General features: G+C 51.1%; 1 protein-coding gene across 1 annotated transcript in view; it reads left to right on the forward strand.

Moving 5' to 3' along the window:
• The window catches only part of PRIMA1 (proline rich membrane anchor 1), a 72,221-nt gene that overhangs the window by 8,122 nt on the left and 43,760 nt on the right, over nucleotides 1–20,339 (forward strand). Inside the window, exon 3 of the mRNA XM_023205326.2 lies at nucleotides 797–932. Within this exon, the coding sequence (XP_023061094.1) occupies nucleotides 797–932 (136 nt within the window). The remainder of the gene's footprint in view (nucleotides 1–796; nucleotides 933–20,339) is intronic.

Consider the following 20,339-nt stretch of genomic DNA (forward strand, 5'->3'; position numbering starts at 1 on the left):
AGCATGGCGGGGAGAGAGCATGGCGGGGAGAGAGCATGGCGGGGAGAGAGCATGGGATGAGGCAGGGCCAAAGAGGTTGTCAGGGATTGCCCCTTGCAGACCTTGCAGGCCACATGATCCCACGAGGGATGGGATGGCATCTGGGGCTTGCTGGGGGGATGGAGGTGGTGCCCTTCCCACAAGACCACCAGGACACCGAGTAGAGAGCATCAGGCAGGTTGTTCTGCTCCCTTCGGTCACGTGGGGACACAGGAGCAGAGGCCTCACTGGATGAGGTTTCTCCCCAAGAGAGGGGGGGCCTTGCCCCAGAGTAGACACAAAAAGGCCATGAGGAGTGAGGGCTGGAGAGAGGGCAAGGGTTTGGCCTTGGGCCGTAGCAAAGAAGACAGGAGAAGCGGCTGGGCTTAGATTACAGAGGAAATAAAGGGTATCACTCTCCAAGTGTGAGGCCCTCAGGCAGCTGCTTCTGCCTGGGCCTCAGTTTACCCATTTGTACAATGGGGAAATTCTACCAGTTAACCTTCAAATTCTTGTCGACTTCTCATTCATATCCAGGTCACTTGCCCAGGGTCTCTGGCAAAGCTAGGAAGAAAACTTTAGTCTCCAACCAGCCAGGCCAGCCGCCAACAACATTGTCCCCTTTGAACCAATCTGACTTCGATTCTTCCTGCCTTGGTCTTGGAGAGGAATCCCAAGTCCCAGCCTGGCAGGGGACAGGGTGGCCTGGGGCTCGTTTCAGCTTCCAGTTGCCTTATGGTCTTCTCCCTCTGTTGGGTACGTGTGCCCATGTTTACAGGTGACGCACGGTGAGCCCCAGAAGTCCTGCTCCAAAGTGACTGACAGCTGCCGACACGTCTGCCAGTGCCGGCCTCCTCCCCCACTGCCCCCACCGCCCCCGCCCCCACCGCCTCCCAGACTTCTCTCCGCCCCAGGTAGGTAATGGCTCACTCCATTTTCAGGTTTCTTTTTGTGTTTTCCTGGGCCCATGAAGATCCAGTGAGCATGGCCGAGGGCAGCCCTGCCTTCTTGGTAATTTTCCACTGTCCAAGCAGGAGGGAAGCCAAGGCCCAACTTTCCCCTGCAGTCTGCAAAATGCCTTTCCCACAGCACGCTCCTGCAAGATGGAGAAGGATGTTTCTCCATCAGTTAATCAGATAAAAGTCAATCTCCATTTGATGAGTGACTTGGCCTGGATTGTTCCGAAGGCCAGATCTTTAAAGGGGGCAGCTGCTGGAGACTGGTCTTAAATAGCCCCCCTCCCCCAACACACAGTTCTATTTCTCTATTATAATTTACATTTAAGGAGGCAGTTAGGGTAGAACCAAAGTCAATGCTCTGGGAGCAAAGTTACAAGATGCCTTTCAGCTATGTGCACCGAATTCTGCTAAAACCTCTCTGTGACTTGTTTGCCTTGGACAATTTCATCTCTGAACAATTTGATTGCGCCGTCATTCAAACAAAGGAGCGTTTCTTTAGCCAGAAATGGCCTCAGCCCTGACCTCTACATGGTAAAGTTCCCTGTTTACAATTGCTACTTGATAAGGTCTCTCCAAAGGAGGTTCTGTATTTCACATGGTTCCTTCAAGTTCCCACCTATAGGATGCCTGTGATCATGTCCATATCTACCTCATTAAACACGTCTCCATGGAATTATTTGGGATGTATTTTCGATAACCTTGGCACAAAGCTTGTTATCTGGTAGGCTGTGTTTCCAGCCTCTTGGTCCCCAGTCAGTGATGCAATGTTCTGGAGGATCTTTGCAATTTGTGTGAATTCCTGCATTTTGACTGTGAGGCCTTTATATATCTCCATCCTTCCCTGACACCCTGTGGCCCATTGCTTCTCAAAGCCTGGCCTTCAAATGACCTGCTTCAGCATAACCCAAAGCATTTGTTTTAAAATGCATCTTCATGGGCCCACTTCAAACCCACTGAGCCAGAGTTTTTGGGGTGAGACTTGGGAAGTCTCACAATAACAAGTACTGAAGTGATTCAAATGCAAGTTACAGTTGAGAACCTAGGCCTGCCAGGCCCTCTGCTCCGGGCCTCTGCCGCATCCTTCTATCCCGGGATGCTCACTGGCCTCCTCTCTCCTGAAAGAATCCCTGGGCCTGCACCTACCCTTGGAGATCACTCCTTTCCCTTCCTTTAGAATTCCTCAGTCTCCCACATTTTGGGCCCCACGGCACGTAGCTCCCAGTGGTTTGTATTTGATGATCCACATCCCCCAGCTCGGGTCCCTTCAGGTCATCTTGTGCTCACTGAGCATCTGTGTCAGACAGAGGAGAAGGACTGTCCTGGCCTTCTGGAATCTCAGCCCTCCAAGGGAAGGCCATCCTGTCAGCAACCCACAAAGAGTGGCCTGAGAGAACACAGAAATGGTTTGCCGGGTGCACTGGAAATACCTGAATAGTTAAGCAAAACAGTAGCCCCAGTAAATAGTAACAGGGGTCTTTAAGAATAAATGGGATTGGCCGGACACGGTGGCTCATGCCTGTAATTCCAGCACTTTGGGAGGCCAAGGTGGGTGGATCACGAGGTCAGGAGATCGAGACCAGCCTGGGCAACATGGTAAAACCCTGTCTCCACTAAAAATACAAAAATTAGCCGGGCGTGGTGGCGGGCACCTGTAATCCCCGCTACTCCAGAGGCTAAGGCAGGAGAATCACTTGAACTCGGGAGGCGGAGGTTACTGTGAGCTGAGATTGCGCCACTGCACTCTAGCCTGGGCCACAGAGTGAGACTCCGTCTCAAAAAAAAAAAAAAAAAAAAGAAAAATGAATGAATGAATGGGATTGTTCCAGGTTGCTAAGCAGGTTGGGGAAAAAGGGCATCCAAGCAGAAGGAAGAGGTGGACTAAGGCTTGGAAGTGTGGCTCTGTGAGACTCCTCTTGAGAGTCACAAGCCCTTCAGTGGCTTGAAAGGGTGGCCAAGGAGGAGGACCTAGAAGGGCCTGTGTGCCTGGCTGAGCAGATCGCATTTCATCCTATAGGTCATTGTTTGCCAAATAATGACCTACATTCATGCATATCCAAGTACCATCTCTTATTTGCTTTATTTTTTCTTTAAATAAACTCACTTTTGTGTGTATACAAATTAATTTCTTTATCTTTACAAAACTACTGTAAATGAGAAACCAGTACCACTTGCATAAACGGAAGGTGACCATAATAATAAATGCAATGGAAGCAAACCAAGGTTTTAAAATTCCAGCCTTCTCTGGAAGATTCTGAGCTTGAGGCTTCCTCTCTATTTGTTAAAAAAAGGGAGAGAAGTAAGTGGTAGAGAGATGTCAAAGTCATAGTAGCACAGTGCTGAGATCTTCTCTATAAAGTAATTGGAAAGTTTGTAAGAGAATCAAAAGGAGCTCAAGTTTCTTATTACAGGTCTCAATGTGTTTGAGTGCTGGGTCTATGTACCATCTAAAATCAGCTCCATAACTGCAAGGACATGGACCCAAAGGTTTAGGAAACTGCTCTGGGCAGTGATGAGCCTACAAAGGTGTTAAGTGGGGAAGTGACATGAGCCTATATTGTCTGTTTCAAAACATCAGCTGTTTTGACAATGTGGGTTGGATTGGAGTGGATTGGGGTTGAGCTGGCAGACTGGAGTCAGGTGGGGGTCTCTTGAGATCATTCAGACCCCAGACCATCAAAGAGGGCCTGAAACCAGGCTGGGGGCTACGGAGATAGGAGGAGGCTAGAGGAGAGTGCTTGGTTGGGTAGAGAGGAGAGAACTCATGTTGAATTTTGGGACTGAAGGTGCTTCTTGGGAGAGGAGAGCTCTGTATGGCAGGACTTTTTCAGTTTCAAGTAGCAAAAACACATCTTGAAGCGGTTTAAGCAATACAAAAACTAGGGAGAAAGATGTTAGCTTGTGGGCTCATGTATCAGGATATCCAGTCAGCAGGTCTGCTGAATCCATGGTCTCAAATGATGATGGTATTGGATTTCTGTCTCTGTCTCTATCGCTCTCTCCTGATTTCTCCTGGGTTGCCTTTTCTCTCAGGCTGGCTCAGTTCCTGTAGCTCCAGGCTCCAGCATTCCATCATCCTTACAGTCAGTAATCTCCCTAGGAAGAGACCTTCTGTTTCCCAATAGTCCAAGGGAAGCCCTGAGGCTGACTTTCACCGGACTAGCTTGGGTCATGTGCCCACTGGTGGACCAATCATGGTGGCTTATGGGATAGAATATGCTGGTTGGTCAGGACCAGGCCATGTGACCACCCCTGGAGTTGGGATGTGTGGATAGAGGCTCAGGGAAAGGTGGTTTCCCAAAGGAAAATCCGAATAGAAGAGCTATAACCCAAAAATAAGAACATGGCTACCAGGCCAGGAGGGCAGGGGATGTCTACCATAGCCATGGAGTGCCTCAGGCATGTAAGGTGGATTAGACCAGTGGTGGAGAACGTGATTTATTCATTCTCTTGGTCCTTGAGCTCAGCCCAGAGCCCTGCATACAAGTAGTGCCCAATAAATGTCAGAGCTACGGCCACATCTACAACTTCTGCCAAAATCATAAAATAGGGAGGTAGAGGTTGCAGTGAGCCGAGATCGCGCCATTGCACTCCAACCTGGGCAATAAGAACATAACTCCGCCTCAAAACAAAAACCAAAACAAAAAAACAAACGAACAACAACAACAGCAAGAAACAAGTGCCTGCTATATAACCCTGAAGGAATTCGTGTCTCCCAGAGGGCACAGGGCTTCAATGCTGTAGAGCCTCAGCTGTCACTCAACAGGTGTGCACTGAGCTCCAAGTGTGGGGCATGCAGTGGGCAGCAGACAGCTCCTGCCCTCGTGGAGTTCATGGTCCAGTGGACTGTCATTTGCAGAAGGTGTTCACAGGAGTGTCCCTTCCTGCCATCTCTCTGGATTCACTGGCTCAAGGCATGCGCCAGTCCTTGTCCCATTTGCTCCTCTGATGTCCTTTGCATTCTTGCCACTCACAAGGGCCTCTCATTTATCTGGCGAGCATTTGCCAGGCACCTGTTCTATGTCCAACCCTGGGCTGGGCACCCTGAGGGTTACAGAGTCACACAGGGACTTGTCCACATCAGCAGGGCCCAGGTCATGAAAGACCAAGGGCTTGGCATAAGAGGCCGATTCCACGAGCCTTTCTTGAGCCTATGTCGACATGCTAGCCCTGCTCTTTCCTCCTCATGATTTTAAGAGAGCTGGTTAACCAAAGCCTCAGTTTCTTCCTTTGTAAAATAGGTTCATAGGCTACACCCACCGCATGGGGTTGCCCTGAAGGTTCCTGAAAGTGAGAAGTACTTTTGAAAACTAGACAGGTATCCATTGCTGTAAACATCCTGTGGATGCATTCTGATGAAGAGCAGCCTGTGAGTGCCAGCCAGATCTGGGGGATAAAGAGGTGCTGTTGGGAAGGGGATACATAATTCCAAAAGGGGCAGGGAGGGCAGATTTAGGAAGACATGAGAGAATTCCCAGGTAGAATTCCCAGGTGGTAGCAGAGGGAGGCTGGACAGGCCATGAAGAAGAAGGAGTGGCCAAAGCAGAGGCCCAGAATTAGCAGCCCAAGTATCAGGCAGGAAGCTCCCTGCTGAAGTGATATTGATCCACAAATGTGTTGAGCTTTGGTGTGTGTGTCTGGGACAAAGGGAGAAAGAGGGGAGAGAGAAACACCTATTCATGCAGGCCTGTGAAGTCCCCCCTAGAAGTAATGACCAGGAACATTTGCAGGGCATCCTTCACTTGGCCAGGCAGGCCTTGCTCTTCATCCAGACAGCACTTGCTGCTGCCCTGCCCCTCGGGGCAACCCGCTTGTCCTGGCTGGCCCAGGCCTCTGTAGGTTTTAGCCCCAAAGGTCCTGTGCTCCAGGAAACCCCTCAGTCCTGGATAAACTGGAACAGCGGGTCACCCTACTGCTGGGCCACCCTTCTGCTGGCAAAGGCAACAGTGGCTTTTCGAGTTGTTTTTTGTTATGTTTATTTTGGGGGTGTCTGTTTTGTTCTAATTTGCCACGAATTTTTTTTTTCTTTTTTTGAAAAGGAGTCTCTCTGTCACCCAGGCTGGAGTGCAGTGGCACAATCTCAGCTCACTGCAACCTCTGCCTCCCAGGTTCAAGTGATTCTCTTGCCTCAGCCTCCCTAGTCGCTGGGATTACAGATGTGAGCCACCATGCCTGGCCAATTTTTGTATTTTTAGTAGAGACAGGATTTCACCATGTTGGTCAGGCTGTTCTCAAACTCCTGACCTCAGGTGATCCGCCCGCCTTGGCCTCCTGAAGTGCTGGGATTACAGGCGTGAGCCACTGTGCCCGGCCACCATGAATCTTTTGGGAGTCCTGACTTCCCTCCCCTACTTCATTTCTGGAGTGGGCAGTGTGGCTTCGTATTCCTCTGTGCGGGCCCAGCTGTGTGCCCCACTCCCAGCAGCGCTACCCTGTGCCCCGCCTGCCTTGGAGAAAGAGCATGGAAAGGGATCTAGTGAAGTGGAAGGTTCTTGAGCAGCATCTCCACTTTCTGCCCTTGGGTTTTTCAGGCTCTGCCCACAACCCTCACTTTGAGTCTGGGCACTCGGCCAGGGGTCTCCAGCTTGAGCTTGTATCAGAAGCACCTGGAGAGCTCGTTTAGTCACAGATCACTGGAGCTCATCCCCAGAACTCCTGACTTGGGAGGTCTGGGGTGGGGCGCGAGGACGTCCATTTCAATTCCATTCTCAGATGATGCTGACGCTGTTGGTCATAGGAGCACACTTTGAGAAACTGTGCCCTAGAGAATCACAGTCCCAGCAAGGGGCTCTGGGGCCAGCCCCAGGCCTTTCACTGCTAACTCAGACCCTGGCCATGTCACATCGTCTCTGAGCCTTAGTTTTCTCATATGATTCCTACCTGCAGAGGCATTGTCATGAAGGTTAGAAATTACCCAGGCCGTCCTGGGCAGACACTTTGTGCTCAAAAGGTGGTGTCATAGAGCGGTGGCTCAGAACCTGGCTTCCTCCCTCTAGACCTGGGGTCCAACCCTTGTTCATTAGCTAAGTGATTTGGGCAAGGAATCCTTAACTGCTTGGAGCCCCAATTTCCAAATGTGTGGAATGGAGTTAACAACCCCACCTGCTGCACATGGGTGGTTGGAGGGATTTGATGCCCTAAAACTAACACAGCACAGAGCCTGGCACCTAGTTAACACATGATAAATGGCAGCTCATAAATAATTCTAATGCAAGCAGTAGAAATGAGAACAGGTCACTAACCTTCAGATTGGGAGTTGCTTCTGCAGGGTTCCAGCATCTCTCTGCTGAGATGGGAGCATCAGATTTGTAACTCTGAGGATGAGATGGGCTCTCAAAGGAGGTGTAGACTCCCCTGGATCTTCAACAGGAAAGAAAAGGTTTTCAGAGAGTCCCACCTGTGTCTCTTCCGGGCAGCCCTTGCCAGGCATGTGATCCTCAGTGTCAACTGGAGTGCCTCTGGTGAAGGTATTTCTGGAAGGCACGGGTGGGCATGAACCCTGGCAGAGCCAGAGGCCTGCTTGCGGCCTGAACAAAAAGCCTTCAGCAGCCGCCAGAGCCCAGGACCTGGGCTTGCTTTGTAAATGTCAGCCGTGGCCCGCCCATCCCCGCCTGTGACTCAGATGTTGGAGGCCATGGAAGGAGATGTGTACCAGCCCTCAAGCAAAACACATACACCCCCTCCGTGAGACCTGCTTCCAAGGCTGATGGGGCCAAAAATAGCTGTGGCAGAACAGAGGCGTGAGCCTGCATTTCCATAGTGCCTGTCTTGAAGGAGTTCAAAGCACTGATAGAGATTTTATTGGGGCATTAATTTTGTTCTTGGAAAAATTGGAAGGAGGTGTAGTGACCCCTCCAAGGTCACACAACATTGGTGGGGCCAGGAATAGGGTCACCTGGTTCTTCTCCTGTGTGCCAGAGGCCAAGTTTCAACAGAGAAAGAGACAAATGGGACTGTGGAAGTTCTAAGATGCTTCCTTTTTCTCACCCAGGACACTAGAAAGAAACCAATACTTAGTTCCCGATACTGTTGGAGAGAAGCTCTGCTCGCCTCATCTCATTTAATCCTCAAACCCTTCTTTGTAATCGGTCGTATTATTGCCAATTTTTATGAGGAGCTGAGAGGTTCAGAGAGGGTGAGTTACTTATTCTAGGCTGCCCAGCTGGAGAGGAAGGGAGGTATTTCAAGACTATCTGATTACTTCCTGCTGTGGCCCCTGCCTAAATCTTCCCTCCACTGCTGAGAGGCAGCTTCAGGGACCCCCGTTTCCTTTCCTTCCCTGGGCCTCACTCCTTCCTGTCTTGGAGCCTTTGCATATATAGTCCTTCTGTCCACCAGCCTCCCCCTCGAAGTAGAACCTTAACTCATGCTGATATCAGCTCAGATTCCCTTTCTTTCTTCAGGAAGACCTTCCTTGACTTCCACAAATGTCACACCAGTCCCTGTTCTGGTCATTTACAGCTGCAGAACGAACTATTCCAAAAGCTACACCACCAACGTATTTTCTTTCTCTTGCTGCTGCAGGAGTTGACTGGCTCCACCTGGAGATCCCTGCTTGGGGTCTTTCATGCAACTGTAGTCTGTCAGTCAGGTCTGGGGCCACCATGAAGGCTTCCTCTCCCATGTCTGGTGGTGGATGCTGGCTGTAGATTGGGTCCTCAGCTGGAGCTGTTCACTCCAACACTTCCATGTGATGCCGCCTTGTGAACTGGGCTTCCTTACAACATGGTGGCTAAATTTGAAGGTTGAGAGGCTGATGGGAGCTGTATCCCTTTTGATGATGCAGTTGAGGAAGTCACCCAGCATCACTTCCACTGCATTCTGTTTTTTAGAATCAAGCAACCAGGGCTGCCTCATATTCAAACAATGGGGAATTAGACACCACCCGATGGAGGAGTGTCAGAGAAATTGCTTACATTTGGAAACCATACCGCCCTGCATCCACATGCACACACACACATACATGCACACACTCTTTGAATTTTTCGTTTTCCTTTGTAGCAGTTTTTCCACCTTTGAATATGTAACTAATGACTTGACCAATGCTTGATCCTTTGTTAGACATACACAATTGTCCAGTGTCTACTGGGTCCTCAGTGATGGCCCCAGATCTTTAGCACATGCCTGGCACATCGTGAGTCCTCGGTAGCTGCTAGTTCACTTATCTTACAGATATTGTTGAATATCTGGTATATGCCAGGCACTAGGTACTAGGTGCTGGGAATATAGTGGTGGACAGAACAGAAGGGCCCTGCAGTCACAGAGCTGGTAGGTTGATTGCTCTGTGTGTGTGCACTGGAGGGGGCATGGGATGGTGGTATAGGAAATAAACAAACCAAAACTATTACAGGAAAAATGGAAGATAACGTGCTACAGACATAGAGAAAATCATACAATTTGATAGGGGTAACTGAGTGGCTGCCTGAGTGATGTGGACCGGAGATGGCATTTAAGCTGAGAGCTGACCGAAAGGGAGTGGCTGGAGGAACATCTGGGGGAAGAGCTTTCTCATCAGAGGGAACAGCATATGCAAGGTCCTTGTGTGGAGAAGCACTCGGGGTGTGTGAAGGGCCAGCATGGCTGCTGCCTGCTACAAGGGAAGACTGCGGGAGGTGAGTCCACAGGGAGGCAGTCCCCGGACTGCACAGGGCTGTGGAGGCTAGAGAAGGAGTTTGGATTTTAGCTGAAGTGCAGCCAGAAGCCAGCAGATTTTGAGTAGGGGGTGTGGCATGCCCTCACGTGCACTTTACAGAGACTGACTCCGGAGAATGGAAGGAAGGGGAAGAGTGGGGGCTGGGAGCCCAGTGAGGAGGCTGTTGGCATGGGCCAGGCAAGTGATGGTGTAGGGAGAGATGGTGGTGGTGGGCTGGACCCAGGGTGGAGGCAGGAGGAGGTGTTACACCCTGGTCTGAGTTAAGATCATTCTGCAGCAGGGACTCACTCAGTGATGGCTGTGATCGTAGGGGGACAGCGGAAGCAAGAATGCTGCTAGGTTTTGAGGAATGACTGTGGAAGAAGCCACCAGATGTCACTCGGAGCTCCATCTCCTTGTCCTCCTGACGTCTGTGATCCCATGAATGGGATGATGAAGCAGACTCAGGTGGTGCCGGGAAGGCGGTGGCTCAATTCCCCCACCCCCACCACCAGGGTGTTTTAGCTGCTGCCAGCAGAAGGACCCTGGCTCTGGGACATTCGCATGAATCCAAGGCTAGGCTTCATCACCGTAAAATGAAGTCCCTGCTGCTGGTGCAAACTACAGTTGTGATGAGTTTCTGACTAACAAAAAGAGGAGGTCCAGGCCTTGTGGTCCACAGAGCTGAGCGACAGGCACAGCAGGCGAAGCCAGTTCCCGTGACCCACCTTCCCTGCAGGCGACAGGCTCCTTATGAAACCTCATGAATGCCGCTGCCCTAGCCCTTGGTTGGACGCAGTGTGAGCCTGTGATGAGGGACTGTGGGCATCAAACACGGGCCATGTCACTTTGAATGTCTACTGCTTCAAGGGCTGTGTTCATGCCCAGCTCACTGTTGCCACTGATTCGGGCCTCTGGGTGTTGGATGCTCGTCTTTTGCTGGATCAGGGTTTGTGCCCTGTGATCCGCTTGCCTGGTCTGCAAGCAGAAAGGCCTGGAGGCCAGGCCAGGCTCTCGCTCTTTCCAGATGTGTGCTGGTCAAGCAGCCTCTCTGAACTTCAGTTTTCCCATCCTCCAAAGGGGGTTGTGCAAATTACACATGCGAGGGCCTGGCCCAGCCCTGGAACGTTGTCCACTCACAGTAAGTGAGATCTCTTGTCACTATATAACCCTTGCTTGAGCAAAGTTCTTATCCAAACTGGCCTCAGCTCCCTCATCCATAAAATGGGCTGACTCTGCCTTGCATTCCCTTCTGTACAAAGCACAATGCAGATGTGAACATGACTCCTGTCTCCAGACGAATCTGAGATCCATAAGAGCCTCTAGAATTGCTGGCCTTTTAAAAAAGTGATCTTTAGCCGGTTGTGGTGGTGCACACCTGTAATCTCAGCTACTCGGGAGTCTGAGGCAGGAGAATCGCTTGAACCCCAGAGGTGGAGGTCACAGTGAGCCAAGATCGCACCACTGCACTCCAGCCTGGACGACAGAGTGAGACTCCATCTCAAAAAAAAAAAAAAAAAAAGTGATCATATCTTTTTTAAGTACTGAATTTTCCTTTCCCAATGCAGTAAAAGGAATTGTTTCAGTCTTCTGTTTAAAGTATTTGTGTCCAGCAAATAATCAAAGCTTGCAAGTTTGAATATATTTTAATTTACTCGACAAACCTTTGCTTATTGATTTATTGAACATTTACCAAGGTTGTGCCATGGCAGGTTCTGGGACTACAAAGGTGAATTCAACACAACCCTGCCCTCGGACCCCTGCCTCTAGTTGGACACTGGAGCCCTGGCTGCATGTTGACAACACCTGGGGGCTTTAAAGATACCTGATTCCCAGGCCCGCCCTAGAGGGGAGTGTCAAGCTGCCCCAGGTGATGCTCACGTGAATCAAGGTTGAGACTTTTGGCTGAAACCTGTGGCACAAAGTGACCTGTATCAAAATAGGAACAGGTGAGGTGTGATGGAACTTAGACCCAAAAGGCTGGGGGAGTTGCAGGCAAAGAGGTGGGGAGGACACTGCACCTTCTCCGTGGCCACCTGCTGCCACCACTGTCACTAGGATGTTTGCAGGGGTTAGGCCCAACTCAATCCTGCCCTCCAGGAATTCCGTGTCTTATGTGGAGTCTGGACTGAAGACTGAGGTGGAAAAAGGAAACATGTCTCTTCAGGAGGCCGCATCTAGGCCTAGCATATGCTTCCTGGGTGCTTTTTTTTAAAAAAGTTTTTTTGTTGAGGTAAAATTCATACAATGTAGAATTCACCATTTTGACCATTTAAAAACATACAATGTAGGCCGGGGGCAGTGGCTCATGCCTGTAATCCCAGCACTTTGGGAGGCCAAGGTGGGCTGATCACAAGGTCAGGAGATCCAGACCATGGTGAAACCCCGTCTCTATTAAAAATACAAAAAATCATCCAGGCGCAGTGGCGGGCGCCTGTAGTCCCAGCTACTCGGAGAGGCTGAGGCAGGAGAATGGTGTGAACCTGAGAGGTGAAGGTTGCAGTGAGCCAAGATCGTGCCACTGCACTCCAGCCTGGGTGACAGAGCAAGACTCTGTCTCAAAAAAACAAACAAACAGAAAAACATACAATGTAAAGGGTCTTTAGTATATTCACAATGTTTGCAACCATCACCACCATGTCATTCCAAATCATGTTCATCGCCCCTAAAAGAAACCCATACCTACCATCCCCTGCAACCACTGACCTTCTGCCTGCCTCCACAGATTTGCCTGTTCTGGATGTTTCACATGAACCTGAGTGTTCAGAGGCGGGTGAGCACAGCAGTCCAAGCCTCAGTTTCCTGATCTGCTAGTGGGGATGATGGCTCCTTCCTCGCTGTTTCCAGGCAGAATGGAGGGGGGTGTGTAGGGTCAGCCCACCGCCTAGTGTGAGGCAGGTCCTGGGAGGGTGTGGCATCATAATGGCAGGAGATTCTGCAGGATGGGGAGTGTGATCCTGGCTAAAAGTCCCCACCTTTAGGCTCTAGTGCTAGCTCCGGCACACCTGGAACTCTGGCGTCAGGATGGCATTGTTCTGTGATTCGCAGCATGGGCTGTGACGCAGGAACAGCGAGTTGACATTTACCTTGGCACAAGTTTGCTGAAGGGTCAGCCAACCCTTTGCTCCTGACCAGGACCCCACCCCCCTGGTTCTGGGCTCTGGGACCTGATAGTGCAGGGCATTCTCTAACTTCTCATCCCTTTCCCTGTTCTTTCTCTCTCCAGCAGCAGGGTCCATAGTGAGACTCCCCTAGTTAGAACCTTGTGACCTTGGGAAAGCCTCTTAACATGGCTAACCCTCAACTTACTGATCTGTAAAATGGGACTCAGCCCACCACTTACTCAGTTGGGTTGTTTTGAATATTCAGTGAGATAGACATATTAATTAGTTAGCCCAGGGCTTGGCATACATCGTTCTTAATAAATGTAGCTGTTGTGATGTTTCCTGTTTCTGATCAGTATCACCTTCTTGGTCTGCCCACCCCCTTCAGGGCCTTCCTCTCTCTTTGGCACAACTTTCTCTGCCCAGACGATCTTGTCAGTTATTGCAGATGCTGGTCATGGCGACATGAGGTTGGTTCAAGTCTTGTAGGCCACTCTGCCCATCAGTGGGCTCCAGGACCTGATGCCCTTTCATTTGTTCATTTGTTCATTCCTTCATTGAATCTCTCCGCTGTGTCCCAGGCACTGGGTAGAGATGAAAATAAAGAAGATATGGTCCTTATCAGTTAATCAGTTTGTATCTTATTTTCCTTCTTCATTTCTTCTTCTTGAGTTGCAAAACTTGACTTGGCCTTGCACACTGAGGACATGAAACCCAGTCACTGGTTTTGATTGTTTTGGTTTTGCTCTTCATGGGAAAATATTAAAGTGGATGTCTGCAAGGGATCTTTGCTGGGTGTGGGGATATAAGTGGACTCATTCACCTTCAGGGCTGAGGAGCGTCTGCAATTTGTTTATCAAAGGTTCATTGAATTCTCTGTGTCATGCTGCGTGTGAGGCCGCAAGATGCAGGGATGACTAGAGTGAGGCTCCTGCCATTGCTGCACCCAGCTCTGTCCCGTGGTTGAAATCACCGATGTGTCTGTAGCGGGCAGTGACAAACTCACTTGGGTGGGAGAGATGCTGGCCTTGAGGGGAGCCAGTAATTCCTTGGGTATCACCTGATGCTGGCTTCTGGAGGCTAGAGGCTGGCTTCTTGTCATCCAATCATCCATCTCTCCCAGCACATCTGACCCTGAGGTGACTCACACTCAGAAGGGCCAAATGACTTTCTCAAGGCCCCCACCAAGGGAAGGCTCTGGGACCCAGACCCAGGTCTTTGGAATCTGGGTCTTGTTTTCTTTGCCTCTGCTGTTACCCAAGCACAATAGATGCCCTGAGCCATGTCTCAGGCAAGGGTGCTTTGAGGACATGTTCATTTCATTGAACCATGAGGAGGCATTGGTTTACTGCCTTAGTGTCAAGAGTAGATGAGCATCTTCTGAAAAACTGACCTTTAAAAAATCTAGAGTCACTGTGCCTTGTGCAAGTGGCCTGGCTCCCTCTTTGGATGCTACCTGGAAAGGTGGAGAAAAATGTGTGGCCCTGGGTGCAAAGGACTTTTGGCTTCTCCTTTTCTTAGCAGCTTCATGTTGGGTTCGGTTTTAGGTCACTACCCTCATTTTATATATTATCGATCAAGGCAAATTAGAAAATCATCAAATAAAATAAATTACTTAGAAAGCGTAATTTCTGGGGAAGAGAACTTTCAGCTGGTCTTTGGGGGACTGCAGGGATGGAGCGTGAGGGTCCTGAGAACTGGGTATGCTAGGATTGGAGGTCTTCAGTGTTGACTTGGTTTCCCCAAAGTGACTGATCATTAAGAGGGAGAGGAAAAATGCCTAAGGGACATTAATTTGAAGCAAGGATACTTTCATTTGCAAGCTTATTCCCATGGTACTGATTCAGCAGTTACACCTGCACTTTCTTTCCCTAAATTTGAGCGATTTGGAACCCAGGTACCATGCTGTAGCTGTGTGGCTTCAGAAAGAAGCTTTGCCCTCACGTAGACCTCCTTTCCCTCCTCGGGTGATGACAGGGTCAAAATAATATGTTCAATGTTTACAATAGTGTCCAGTACAGGGTGGCCACTCTACCAAGGTTCGTTAGCTCATCTTGTTATGAAATTCATCTAGGATGTCCCATTTGTGTCCAGGACAAAGCAACCGGTCTGACCTATTAAGTATCTGATCCGATCCCTGAGGACAGGGACTGTTTATGCCTCTGTGTCCTCCGAGGCAACACAGCGCTGGACACATGGAAAGTGTGTGCTGAGTGTTTGCGTAAATGAATGCATGCCTGGCTGGATGACAACGATGAAAGATCAACTCTGGAAGAGAAAGGAGGTAGGGAGGGGGCTTACATTTTGTAAGAGCCTGCCATTTGCCTGGGAGCATTTGGGGCCATGTCTTGGTTTTGGTTTCTCCAGGAACAGATGCTGAGACAAGGATTTAAGTACTAGTGGCTATTTGAGAGGTGATTCCAGAAAACACCAGTAGGGCGTGTGGGGGGGACTCAATGGGAAAGGGACAGTAGCCAGTAAAGGGTGCTATGTCAAACCAATAACCCCAGCTCAGTTCCCCAAGGAGCTCTGGGAAATGGTGCATACATACTGGAGAGTTACCCCAGGGCATATATGCACCGCCTCCCACCAGGCACAGTTAAGAGCTGGTCCAGGAAACGCGGGAGTGTCACTTCCCTGGGCAGAGATATGTGGCCAGAAGGCACCAGCAGCATCTGCTAAAGGCAGTCATCTTTTTCCGCTGTGACTGCCATGGGTGACCTGACACCTGCTCGCACTGGATGGCTCTCTCCCCTCTGCGGCTCTAGCTAGGAGTCCACACCTCTCTGTCCTACTCAGAAAAGTGCATCGGCATTTCAGCAAGTATTCTCCTATCATGGGGAGACCTAAATTATATATTTAAAGAGCAGTAAATCACTCACAAACATTTATTCATTCAACAAATATTTATAGAGCACTGAGTGTGCCAAGCACTACATTGTGGTCACAGAGTGAGGATGACGCAGTGGAGAAGACATGGTGAACCCATAGGGAAAGTTCACGGGGGAAGATCAGGGTTCTGTTTTTTCTCATGTGGAGTTTGAGATGCTTGTGGACAGCTTTGGGGGAGGGGGGGCAGAACATGCAGGAATTGCAGGCTAAACGATCCCCAGGGAGGGGTTGGCTGAGAGGAGAGGTGTCCAACCAGGGCAGGGGTCCTGGAGGAGGTGCTGGCTGGGCTGGGATGGGAGACGATTCTCCAGCTGAAGGGGGGGTTTGGGGAAGGGAAGAAGGGCGGTGCTTCCACAGAGGAACCTGCAGGTTGGAGGCCAGAGAGCCTGGTCTGTCCTCTGAGAGATGAGCCAGAGGGGTGAGGACGGGCCGAGCCTGGCAGCCTGCAGATTCTGGACTTAGTCTCCAAGCAGGGAATGGTGGCTTGGGTCAGGCAGTGGCTTGGGGTTAGAAGGGTGGGAGTTTGAGAACCTTCAGGACTCAGTGACCGACCAGATGTGGGACGAGGGAGGAGAACCGCTAGGTGCCAATGTCTGATCGGATGCCTCTCTCGGAGGAAGAGTGTGACACATGGAGATCACTAGTCCCAGGTTTTGTCACAAGGCATTGGAGATGCCATGAGACAGCAGAGGAGGCATTGGCTGGTGCCTCTGGAGTTGAAGGCAGAGGCCCAGGCTGGCCCCAGGGATGTGGGGTAGAGGCACCAGTGCTATGTCTCCAAAGCCATCAGAGATCACTGGGGAGAGTGTGGGGTGGGAGAAGAGACAGTGGGGACCGAGCCAGCAGAGGATCAGAGGGAAGGAGAAGAGCCAACAACTGTGCTGGGACCTTGTGAGCCAAGAGAAGGAGCTGAGGACTGGAACTGCTCACCGATTAGAAGCTGGGGCACGTATCCACCCCACCCCCACCCCCACTGCCCCTTTACCGGCTCCTCCCTCAACCTTCCTCAAGGCCTGGTGCCTGCAAGCTGCAGAGTAGACTGGAAGGAAGGAGGAGGGAGCAGCCAGTTCTGAAACAAATGGCCTCTTCGACTGGGGGCCATGGAAGGCAATCTGTGTCATGAGCTTCAATAGTCCAGGGAGGCTTCAGGGAGGAGGCGGAGCTCACTGCAGGTCTGGAAGGTGGGGAGAGATGAGCTCAGCCTTAGAAGGGTGAGCTGGCCTCCCAGGGTGGGCAATGGCATGAGCAAAGGTCAGGGAGCAGCATGGGTGTGGCCAGAGATGACCAGGGACCCCCAGTGCTGTCACACGTATGTGCACTGGTGGAGGGTTTAGAGGTGGAGTCCCCAGGATGCTGGGAGCTGAGGCTAGGGAGGCAGGGGGCAGTGCTGGGGCGGCAGACTTTTATTCAGTCAAACATTTCTTGAGCATTTCTGTATCTTAGGAGCCTGTAATACACTATGAAACAAAATAGATGCTGAGTTCATATGCTGGCAGGGGACAGAGGGACCAGAAAGCCATGGATATGCTAGCCCCACAAGCTATTCAGTGTGCTGGAGGCAGCAAGTGCAGCAGAACAAGCTGGGGACAGGCCAGGTGGCAATCTGAAGAGAGGGTGGCATTTGAGTGGAGGTTGGTGGAGGTGAGGACCAGTGCAGGCTGGCACCTGGGGAGACTGTCCCAGCAGAGAGGACAGCCAGGTCTGAGGCCTGGGGTCGAGGAGCAGCAAGAGGCCTGTGTGGCTGGAGTGGAGTTGGGGGCAGGGACAGGAGACAGGATGGGACAAGCAGATGGAGCCGGGCCTACACGCCGACGGAGGGTGTTTCTTTTCTTTTTTTTTTTTTTTTTTTGAGATGGAGTCTCGCTCTGTCCCCCTGGCTGGAGTGCAGTGGCGCGATCTTGGCTCACTGCAAGCTCCGCCTCCCGGGTTCACCCCATTCTCCTGCCTCAGCCTCCCGAGTAGCTGGGACTACAGGCGCCCGCCACCACGCCCAGCTAATTTTTTGTATTTTTAGTAGAGAAGGGGTTTCACCGTGGTCTCGATCTCCTGACCTTGTGATCCACCCGCCTCGGCCTCCCAAAGTGCTGGGATTACAGGCGTGAGCCACCGCGCCCATCCCGGAGGGTGTTTCTTGACTCGGTGTGAAGTGGGGAGCCTGTGTAGGGTAGGGCTGAGGACGGGAACGATCTGACTCGTTCCTCATTGGACACTCTGGCTGCTGTGCTGAGATGAGACTGTGGGGTTCAGGGCAGGAGCAGGGAGACCAATTACAAGCCTGCCACAGTGACTTGGGGGACAGATGACAGCCACTGGGACCAGGTGACACCAGGGGGAGGTGAGAATGGTTGGGTTCTGGATGGGAGCCTACTGTACTTCTGAGTCAGCCTGGTTCTGATGGGTGGTGTCCCGGAGGACCAGGACAGGACACAGAGAAGATAGCTGGACGCTTTTCCCTGGAGTGGCCCTGGAATTGGGGGGTGGGGGCTGTGCTGGAGCCAGGATGAGGCCATCTGATTTCATCTCCCAGCCAGCCCACCGAGCAACAGCTCCAATCCCAGCAGGGATTTGATGAGGCTGCCTGTAAATGACTGGCTACTGGTGCAATTAAAGGGGGGAGGGGAACGGTTTATGCATCTGCTGGGTGGGAGATGAACACTGTCACATCAGGGCTTCTTGGTGCGAAGGCGAGAGTGTTTCGTCACTGTCAGGAAGTGCTGGATTGGGCTGGGAAGCCTGGGCCAGCCCCACCTGCATCCCACAGGGTCCCAGGACTGGCATGTCCCCAAGCTGCCTCTTGGGTTTCCACACTACCACCTAGGCCCTGGCCCAGGGCAAGGCCCCTCTGACCATCGAGAGAGGTTGTTTCTGTGGATACAGAACAACAGTCAGAGTCTGTAAGCAATACCGTGAGAGGACTCTCCTAAGGAAATCAGTGCTGACAAATGAAACAGAAAATCAGAAGGAGGTGAAATATGCTGGAAGGCAAGAGACACTCTTGGTTTCTGCTAAAAAAGTGCACAGCCCAAAAATCTTCTAATTTTCATAGTTACCAAGAAATGGACCAAGAACCAAGAAATGGAATCTGGATGTCCAGCGGGAGATCACTGCAGGTGGTCGTGAGGTCCGTTCAATCATTCATTCACTTAGTGAACATCCGTTGAACACCGACTGTGGGCCAGATGCTGTGGGAGGGCGTGGGGAGCTGGGGATATAGGGATGGTCATGGGGAAGGAATAGAGACCACAGAGAGGGCCCTACCTTCCACAGGGAAGGCATGCCCGGGGACGTCTCTCTTTGAGCTGGCTGATATTGGGAGGAGGAGAAGGAATTAGCCCCACGAAGACGAGGAAGAGCATTCCAGGCAGAGGGAACAGCACATACAAAGGCCCTGTGGTACAACCATCAGGGTTTGAGAAGCCCAGAGAAGGTCACACAGCTGGGCACAGTGACCGCAAGGGATAGTGGTATAAATGAGACTGGGAGGATAGTCCCAAAATCGTGCAGGGCTTTATAAACCATAGCTTACATAGGACAGAGGTGGGTTTTTTGTTTTTGTTTTTGAGACAGAGTCTCACTCTGTTGCCCAAGCTGGAGTGCAGTGGTGCAATCTCGGCTCACTGCAACTTCTGCCTCCTTGGTTCAATCAATTCTCGTGCCTCAGCCTCCTGAATAGCTGAGATTACAGGTGCATGCCACCATGCCCAGCTAATTTTTTTTCATATTTTTAGTAGAGACAGCCTACTGTACTTCTGAGTCAACCTGGTTTCACCATGTTGGCCAGACTGATGTCGAACTCCTGGCTTCAAATGATCCACCCACCTCGGCCTCCCAAAGTGCTAGGATTATAGGCATGAGCCACTGTGCCCAGCCAGAGGTGGATTTTTTTTTTTCAAGTGCTATGGAAAACTGTTGAAGAGATTCTGACCATAGGGATGACACTTACAGATTTGCTTCTTAAGACAATCATTGGCATTTGGGTGGAGAATGGATTGGGGTGGGGGGTAGTAACAGGGCTGGGAGCACACCAGTCAGGAAGCTATAGATGTTGCCAAGGTGATAGAAGTGGTGGCCTGGACTGGGGCAGCAATGGAGAGGAAGAGAGGTGATAGGTGCCAGATATAGTGAGAAGGAAGATGAGAAATTGATGCCAACAAGTGTTTGCTAAGACTTTGGTGGCTCTGGGGCCATCTGCCAGCAAGGCCATTGATTGACCCAGCTAGTGTGCACTGAGCACCTCCTGTGTGTACCAGGTGCTGGGTGGGGCAGCCGAGGGATGAGTGAGAGCTGCTCCCTGCTCTGGTGGAGCTCACCAGCTAGGGGAGAGGGGATAGGAAGCTGTCAGCCAGCAGGGAGTTCAGTGGGCATCAAGTGCTGTAGATGGTCCCTGAGCCATCAGAGATGGCTGCCTGGAGGAGGTGACACTAAACTCTGCCTCAGAGAACAGTTAGGACCCTGAAGAGCAGAGTAGGGAGGGGTGGAAGGGTGGGTGGAGGAGGTGCTCCAGGTAGAAGAAATGGCATTCACAAAGGTGGGTGGTATGAGAGATATTTGGGGAACCTGAGTACAGCCCCACTTGGAGGAGGTAACAGGAGTGGGAACTGTCTCAGGGTGGATGGGCAGAGGAGTCTGGCAGTGATTCTGGAAGATCTAAAGGTTTTTGAGCAGCTGAAGTTAGTCGAGGTAGGAAGATGAGTCTCACGGAGATGGGAAGGAAGCCGAGTTTCCTGCTCATGTGTG

This window comes from Piliocolobus tephrosceles, chromosome 6 (genome assembly GCF_002776525.5).
Source record: "Piliocolobus tephrosceles isolate RC106 chromosome 6, ASM277652v3, whole genome shotgun sequence".
In the NCBI taxonomy this organism is placed as follows: Eukaryota; Metazoa; Chordata; class Mammalia; order Primates; family Cercopithecidae; genus Piliocolobus; species Piliocolobus tephrosceles.